Source organism: Microcaecilia unicolor, chromosome 5, assembly GCF_901765095.1.
Source record: "Microcaecilia unicolor chromosome 5, aMicUni1.1, whole genome shotgun sequence".
Taxonomy (NCBI): domain Eukaryota; kingdom Metazoa; phylum Chordata; class Amphibia; order Gymnophiona; family Siphonopidae; genus Microcaecilia; species Microcaecilia unicolor.
The window spans coordinates 342,199,972-342,209,133 of NC_044035.1; the positions used below are offsets into that span (position 1 = coordinate 342,199,972).

The 9,162-nt window shown below is 45.2% G+C and overlaps 1 protein-coding gene across 2 annotated transcripts in view; it reads left to right on the forward strand.

The window, feature by feature from the left end:
- The window catches only part of HSD17B2 (hydroxysteroid 17-beta dehydrogenase 2), an 86,139-nt gene extending 77,274 nt beyond the window's left edge, over positions 1–8,865 (forward strand). The window contains exons 4-5 of one of the 2 annotated variants that reach the window (XM_030202659.1): positions 4,977–5,114; positions 7,732–8,865. In XM_030202659.1, the coding sequence (XP_030058519.1) occupies positions 4,977–5,114; positions 7,732–8,069 (476 nt within the window). In that variant the 3' untranslated portion in view covers positions 8,070–8,865. The remainder of the gene's footprint in view (positions 1–4,976; positions 5,115–7,731) is intronic. The other variant, XM_030202660.1, reaches the window with a different exon arrangement.
- Positions 8,866–9,162: the final 297 nt, after the last annotated feature.

Here is a 9,162-nt window from a genome sequence, read left to right on the forward strand (position 1 = left end):
TTAAGAGATGGCCGGCCTCGGCCGATAATGGAAAAAAGAAGGCCGGCCCTGACGAGCATTTGACCGGCTTTACTTGGTCCCTTTTTGTTCACGACCAAGCCTTGAAAAGGTGCCCGAACTGACCAGATGACCACCGGAGGGAATCGGGGATCACCTCCCCTTACTCCCTCAGTGGTCACCAACCCCCTCCCACCCAAAAAATAAAAAATAAAAAAACATTTTTTCCAGCCTCTATGCCAGCCTCAAATGTCATACCCAGCTCCATGACAGCACTATGCAGGTCCCTGGAGCAGTTTTTAGTGGGTACTGCAGTGCATTTCAGGCAGGCAGACCCAGGCCCATCCCCCCCTACCTGTTACACTTGTGGTGGTAAATGGGAGCCCTCCAAAACCCACCCGAAACCCACTGTACCCACATCTAGGTGCCCCCCGTTACCCTTTAAGGGCTATGGTAGTGTTGTACAGTTGTGGGTAGTGGGTTTTTTTTGGGGGGGGGTTGGGGGGGCTCAGCACCCAAGGTAAGGGAGCTATGCACCTGGGATCAATTTGTGAAGTCCATTGCAGTGTCCCCTAGGGTGCCCGGTTGGTGTCCTGGCATGTGAGGGGGATCAGTGCACTACAAATGCTGGCTCCTCCCACGACCAAATGGCTTGGATTTGGCCAGGTTTGAGATGGCCGCCGTTAGTTTCCATTATCGGCAAAAACCAATGGCGGCCATCTCTAACGCTGGCAATCTCTAAGGGCAGCCCAAATGTTGAGATTTGGCCGGCCCCGACCGTATTATCGAAACGAAAGATGGGCGCCCATTTTGTTTCGATAATAAGGTCAGGGACGCCGCTTTACGGGGCCGTCATTAGAGATGGCCGCCCTTATAGATGGCTGGCCCCGTTCGATTATGCCCCTTGATGAGTCTTTATAAAATAGGCTAAAAACAGGTGCCTTCTTGCCCTCTCCTCCTAGGTGACCTGTTTATAAAATTACCCCCCTTTCAGGGCAATTCTATAAAGTACACATGTATTTTATAGGTAGGTATACACATAGGCAGAGAGTCTAAGTGGAGCATGGGCAGCATTTTTATGTACGCATGTAACTTACAGAATATTGTAAGTTATATGTGCATCCCCAGCACTTAGGTGCACACACACCACCTCTATGGCTGGCTTTAAGTGCTCATGCCTAACTTATAGGCACATGTATTAGCGGGTGTGCTAGTATTCTATAAAGAAAGGTAGCTTCCAACCTATACAACCTCCTGGATTACAAGACTTGACAGCTTTTCTGGAGCAGTCTATGAGTGATATTCAATCTCGTTCCACTCTGCTAGTATCCTTTGTTTTTGAGCAGGACGTTAATTCAATTATGAAATTATGCTTTAAAAATGCTCTAAAAGAATTCCTTGGAGCGCGAGTGTGGATATACCCGGACGTAACGAAAGCTGCTCAAGAAAAACGGAGAAAGTTTCTTGCATTGAGAGAAGAGACTAAATTTCCTATTATCGTACCCATGCAAATATTTGGTAAAATATAAGGGTAACAAATACACCTTTTATGATCTGGACCAGCTGAAAAGTTTTGTTGAATTAAAGAAAATTGTCAAGTGACTCCTAGGGAAAGTTTTGAGAAATGTAGTTTAACCGTGGATTGCGTTCAGGCCTGTTTGCTTATCTATATAAATAAAATCCCCCCTCAGACGTTCTGAAGCTCACTCCATCTGTCCTGAACTCCTGTCCTCCTGGTAGGCTAGGCTATTCGGACTACTCACCCTCAGTCTCAGCCACGCCCATGTGGGCCGTAGGCCACGCCCCATCTGCACATAAAAAGCACCCTCAACGTTCTAAAGCACACTCTGAGGCTTCAACAGTTCGTATGTTCGAAGCTCTGTAACCATTTTTAAGCACACTACATCTCTGCCCCGCCCTGACCTATCAGAGAAGGGAGGAGTGTCACAGCTGCACCGCTCTGACCTATCAAAGGGAACTGAAACAGGAAAAGGGAGGAGCGTCACACCGAATGACGGACCTATCAGAGGCAAGTCAAATAGAAGAAGGGAGGAGTGTCAGAGGCCAAGGGGACGGCCGTATCTAGGTCTCATAGGTTTCCTTGCTTTCTTTTCAGTGTATTGCAGCTGCAGCCACTTAGGTAAGTCTAGCAATCAGCTACTGAATACAGAAAGCAAAAGATAGCATGTGGGAACTTGCTCCATTTTGTTCTCTGGAATGCAGTGATTATTATACAAATGGTCTTGCTTTCATTATTTTGGTAGGGGCTGCCTTCATGACTGTCCACAGTCCCCCCAGTCCTGACACCTGACAGGGGGGACAGGGAAGGACACTCACTGTCTCACATACGCACTCGCACACACTCATTCTCACATACACACACGCTCTCTCACAGACACACTCACACCCACTCTCTGTCACACACACACATTTGCACATTCTCACTCTCACACAGTCACTCTCACAGACACTCTCTCAAACATACACACTCCGCGCAAAACCTTGCTAGCGCCCGTTTCATTTCAGCCAGAAACGGGCCTTTTTTACTAGTTTAAAATAATGTGCCAGTGTTCTTCTCAACTTTAAGAATTCCCCTCCTTCTTTTAGTGGTCTAAGAAGAGAGGATTAATTTCTAGTAAATGTATTTGCTTTGTATTATTTAGGTGTTACCCTCATGTTTCTATTGCAAGATAATTCTTGTGAATGTATTGCAAATAAATAAATAAATGAATAAAAAAAAAAGAAAAAAGAAAGGTGGCTTCCTATGTTCCTATATAGAATAAGTTCCTATCAGGCACCCAGCTATAGAGTTGCCCCCTTACTCCTAATTCTATATAGTGTGCCATAAATTAGGCGCCAATTCGGTACATAACTTCCATGCTGAAACAGAAGTTATACACAAAATGGAAGGAGAGTGGCAGTAACATGTGTAACCGCTCTTAGACGCTGTTCTATAAAGTAGCACCTAAGTGCTATGGCATATAATTGCAAAGAGGGCATACATATGGGAGGGGCATGGGCGAGTCCAACACTTAGATGCAAAGCTTATAGAATACTATCAGTTACGCACCTAAGTGGCAAGATTTAGGCGTGCTCAATTACAGCTGCTATACAGAAGGGCGTAAAGTGGGCTTGCTTAAATTTATACGTGTCATTGCCAACTTCCTATATAATAATTTGCACCTCCAACGTTCTACGTCTGGGTGCCTGGGTTTGTAACATCCATAACCACTCATTGCCCCGCCTTCACGTCAAAATGTATTGACGCCAGAGGGTGGAACAGTGAGAGGGAAGGGAAGCCAGTGCCAGCCAGCCAGCCAGCCAGAGAACGTTCAGGTACAAATTGAGGGGAGGAGAGAATCGCAGGAGAATCGCCCCCTCCTTTCCCCCCTCTCCTCCGAGTTCCAGGCCCCCTCCCTCTCCTCCGAGTGCTAGCCCGACCTGCGCTGCCCGCCCTCTTCTCCCAGTCCTTTGCCTGATCCTCGCCTTCCTGCGTGCCGCCCAGAATGTAAAAGTTCTTACCTCGGGGTCCGGCGGCAGCAGTGAAAGGCGAGCAGGCACGGCGCTTCAGCCTGCCTTCCCTTCTCTCTCAGCTCTGCCTCTGGTCCCGCACTCATTTCTTGTTTCCGCAAGGGCGGGACCAGAGGCAGAGCTGAGAGAGAAGGGGAGGCAGAGCTGAGAGAGAAGTGAAGGCAGGCTGAAGCGCCGAACCTGCTCGCTTTTCACTGCTGCTGCCAGACCCCGAGGTAAGAACTTTTAAATTCTGGGCGGCACGCCAGGGGCGTAGCTATGGGGGGCCACGGGGGCCTGGGCCCCTGCAAATGTCATCCAGGCCCCTGGTTTGGCTGGTGGGGGTCCCCAACCCCCACTAGCCGGAGTCTTCTTCAGCGCGGTCTCCGGTGCATCTGTGTTCGCTTTGGTAGGGGTCGAGGAGGTGAGGTGTGGTGGTGGTGGTGGGGGCGGCACTCAAAATGTGCCCCCAACCTCAGGCTCTGGCCCCCTCCCACCGTGAGGTTTGGCTATGCCCCTGCGGCACGCAGGAAGGCGAGGAGCAGGCAAAGGACTGGGAGAAGAGGGTGGGCAGCACAGGTCAGGCTAGCACTTGGAGGAGAGGGAGGGAGGGAGGGAGGGAGAGGGGTCTGGCACTCAGAGGAGAGAGAGGGAGGGAGGGGGGCCTGGGACTAGGAGGAGAGGGGGGGCCTGGAACTCGGAGGAGAGGGAGGGAGGGGGGCCTGAAACTCGGAGGGAGGTGGGCCTGGAACTCGGATGAGGGGGGAGGTGTGCCAGGCTGGAACTCGGAGGAGAGGGGGGCCAGGAATTTGGAGGGAAGGAGAGGGGGAGGGAGGGAGGCCTGGAACTCAGTGGAGAGGGAGGGGGGTCTGGAACTCGGATGAGAGGGGGGAGGGAGGGGACCAGGCTGGAACTCAGAGGAGAGGGGGGCCAGGAACTCGGGGGGAGGGGGAGGGGACCTGTAACTCGGAGACGGGGGGGGACCTGGAACTTGGAGGATAACCTTGCTAGCACCCGTTTCATTTGTGTGAGAAACAGGCCTTTTTTACTAGTATTCTATAAGTTCCAATGTATTCTATAACAATTTTAATGCACAAATTTCCCATTATAGAATACCAGCTTAGCGCCTAATTTTTAGCCGCTAAACCTTTGGCAACCTACATAGAATTCCCCTTTAATGGCCGTTTTTAGTCAAATCATTATATCTCCAAATCCAAGGCAGTTTATTTCTCTTCCTGTCTTTAAAAGTGACAAATGACCACATTGTGCTCTGCCACTTTTAAGATGTTGTGGTGTTTGAGCCTTAATTGGCTTAAATGAAATTCTAGCCTTCTAGTATTTAATCTCAATAAGACCAACATAATTTGTGATTAGGTTGAAGTCTTTCCCTGAAATAGCTGGAATGAAGGTTTATTGGACCAGAAAAAAATGGGCATTAAGCTTGGTCATGCTTTATATTTCTCCTACAGGATATATTCCAATGCCGGGGTTCTCAGCATATGCTGCTTCAAAAGCAGCTCTTTCTATGTTTTCTGGAGTAATGAGACAAGAACTTTCCAAGTGGGGTATTAAAGTTGCTGCAGTTTATCCAGGTGGTTTCAGAACAAGTATGTATTGGACGGAATTACAGTTCTAATTTAATTGTTTTCTAAATCATAAATTAATTAATTTGCATCATGTTCTTGGTTGTCTGTAACAAACAATAATCAAAAAAACATTAAAACACATGACAAAACAACACAAACATAATAAAATACAACTACAAATACTGTACCAGCAAAGTAAAAAAAGAAACATTTTAAGCTGTTTATGAAAAATCATAAAATCAGAGATTTCCCAAAGATCAGGAGGCAGGCTGTACCATAATGCCTTTCATTGAAAAAACCCTACTGCATGATATGACTTTAGTAACCTCTTTAATGGATGGAACCCAAAGGGTTAAGAGGTATTATGTAAACAGGCACATGATAAAAAGAAAACAAAAAAAGCAACAGTCTACTTGCTACATAAAAATCTATTATAAAAAGTAGACCGATACACATAGGTGGGGGAATGTGGGATACAAATGCAAATAAATAAATAAAATAAATATAATATATAAAAAACAAAGAAATAATGTATTCAAACCAAGATAAAAACAGTACCCGACTTGGCCACGTTTTGCCCTCAGGCTGCATCAGGGGTAAAACTACAAATAAAAACATAAAAATAGTAATAACATCATCTCAAGTTATGTATATCTTCTCAAATATATAAAAAGTCATAACAGCAAATGATAAAATAAAGTACAATAAATGCATTACACATTCAAATGTGATTTTTAGGTATGTATTGATACATTATTGGATTTGAGCAAATCCATTCAGCGTTTTATATATGTTCTAATGACTATATATGTTTTGATCATACTTTTATATGTTTGGAAAGTGGCTTATCTTATCTCCTCCTCCATTTTACTTTTGAATGTGTAATGCATTTATTGTACTTTATTTTATCATTTGCTGTTATGACTTTTTATATATTTAAGAAGATATATATATATAGATATATAGATAGATATATATGTACATAACTTGAGATGATGCTATTACTATTTTTATGTTTTTATTTGTAGTTTTACCCCTGACGCAGCCTGAGGGCGAAACGTGGCCACGTCGGGTACTGTTTTTATCTTGGTTTGAATAAATTATTTCTTTGTTTTTTTATATATGTGTATCGGCCTACTTTTTATAATAGATAACAGGCACATGATGACTTAACCGAATAATGCCACCTCAACAGCAATCAAACAGTGCGGGCTGACCTGAAGATCCTTAATAAAAAGTTTATCATATTTTCTATACCGAGTAGGCAGTCAAGGTAACTCCGCAAGCACTGGGGTAATATGCAGGTAGCTAGAGGTCCGTAATAAGACCCGTGCAAATTGCAGTGCCTTAAGAGTCGATCCCATTAAGCCCCAAAACAGCATTGCATAATCAAAACAAGAAAATAAGTAAGCTTGCGGTACCGTCTGAAAATCAAAGAAATCAAAAAATGGTCTCAGGCCTAAGAAATAATTTTCTGCCATCATTTCTACAAAAGGCACAGAATTGTGCGAGTAGCAAAGAGCTGCTAACTTATTGATATACATGAGATCTGATGTCAGCTTGCTATTATGAAAGCAGAGGTTCTAAAAATGCCTTTTTAATGCGTAACTTTATTTATTTATTTATAGCATTTATATCCCACAATATTCCCACCCATGGGCAGGCTCAAAGTGGCGTACAACAGTCTGTAAAAACATACAACAATTCAGCAAACAAACAATCAATATCGTAACAGAGAAAGGGAAAGAGCAAGGTGGGGAAAGGGGAAAGAGTAGCGGTGATCGGTATGTCGCTACGATAGTTGTAATTCAGAAGGAAGAGGCGCCAGGCGGGTTTGGAGCGTATGCTCTACCAAAGAGGAAGGTCTTAAGGCGCTTCTTGAAGGGTTGGGCGATCAGGAGTAAGTTTGACCAATTGAGGCAGCCCATTCCACAATTGAGTGCTAAGGTAGGAGAAGGTGGATGCATAGGTGGTCTTACACTTGATTCAGAAGGAAGAGGCGCCAGGCGGGTTTGGAGCGTATGCTCTACCAAAGAGGAAGGTCTTAAGGCGCTTCTTGAAGGGTCGGGCGATCAGGAGTAAGTTTGACCAATTGAGGCAGCCCATTCCACAATTGAGTGCTAAGGTAGGAGAAGGTGGATGCATAGGTGGTCTTACACTTGATTCAGAAGGAAGAGGCGCCAGGCGGGTTTGGAGCGTATGCTCTACCAAAGAGGAAGGTCTTAAGGCGCTTCTTGAAGGGTCGGGCGATCAGGAGTAAGTTTGACCAATTGAGGCAGCCCATTCCACAATTGAGTGCTAAGGTAGGAGAAGGTGGATGCATAGGTGGTCTACACTTGAGGCCACAAAAAAACTGGGTAACCTTCTAGATATACATTACCAACCATTTAACATGTTCGAAGTATGTTCAGTTTAAATTCAAACAGCACCTAGAATTGTGATCCTAAAAGGGACCTATTTTTAGCTAAGTCTATGTACATTTTGGATAATTATATTAATTGAATCAAAGCTACCATAATCTTCAAAGAGTCCATGAAAGTTCCTTTGAGCTGTTAATACAGCTAAGAAGTTAAAAAGGACACTGATGATCTGTAGCTCTAACACCATGTGTCTCACAACCTGTGGGTTCATATTTTAGGTATTTTTGGATCGGAGAGACAATGGAATAAACAAGACAAGGACATCCTGGAGAGCATCATGCCGGAAACAAGAGAAGACTTTGGTGAAGATTATATCTTTAAACTGAAAAACTGTTACAGTTACATGATAGAAGCCTGCTCTGCAGACTTTTCCCCCGTGCTCCATGACATGCACCACGCTCTTTTAGCAAAGAAGCCAAATTACATGTACACACCAGGTTGCAAAAACTTCCTTCTTTTCGCCTTTCACTATTTTCCTCTCTGGATTTATGATTTGGTCATCCCCAGGTTGACTGTGAAAAGTAAGACCTTTCAGCATAAAAGTAAAGGTCTATAGAGAGAAGGAGAGAGAGGACATCTCTGTACACATTCTGCCGGACCATGGAAAGCTTTGTCCTTGAAAACGTTTGCCTTTTACTGTCGTTTTTCACTTTATTGAATATTGCACATGAAACCAGATTCAGTCTCACCAGTAGACAGTGAATCCAATGGAGGGGTCTTCTGCAGGTTTTATGGAGAAGGAGTGATGTCATTTTACCTACTGGAGATATATTTATGCTGCACATGTGGGCAATATCTCATTTTATAAATTGCCTGCGCCGTTAAAAATATAAAAAACTTAAAGGACCCTTTTACTAAGCTGTGCTGAAAGGTGGCTGGTGCTATTACTAGCACGTGGGTTTCCTGCGTGCTGAGGCCACCTTTTAATGTGGGGGTAAAATGGACAATTTTTGTATATGAGCAATGATGGCTACGTGCTAAGATTTCCATTACTACTACTACTACTATTTAGCATTTCTATAGCGCTATAAGGCGTAGCGTGTGAGCCCTTAACTACACCTATTTTCTAGGTTGTAAGGGCTCATACACTAATGGGTTAGCGGGAGGCAATGCACACACGCTAACCCGTTAGTACTGAACATGTCCACTCTGCCCCCAAACACGCCCCAGTGCTAAAAAAATAAAAATGAATTTGTTTAGCATGTGGGAAGCATGTATACATGCCAAAACTACCATGGGACACTTCAGTGCCTCCCACAGTAGGTGTTGTTAACTTGCAGTAAGCACGTGTTGGTGCTTACTGCAGCTTAGTAAAATAGTCCCTAAGTCTTTTGAGACAGGGGCATAGCTACGTGGGGCCATGGGGGGCATGGGCCCCCACAGATTACGCCCTGGCCCCCTCTACATTTGACCCGCCGCCCGCCCCGTCGCCACATCAGGTACCCCGCCAGCCGAAAAGTCTTCTTCAGCGCCGGTCGACTCCGGCGCCTTCGTTGTGTGATCATCTGTTTCTGATGCCTTACGTCCTGCACCGTCCATGTAGCCCCGTGCAGGACGTAAGGCGTCAGAAGCAGATGATCACACAACGAAGGCGCCGGAGTCGACCGGCGCTGAAGAAGACTCTTCGGCTGGCGGGGATTGGGGACCCC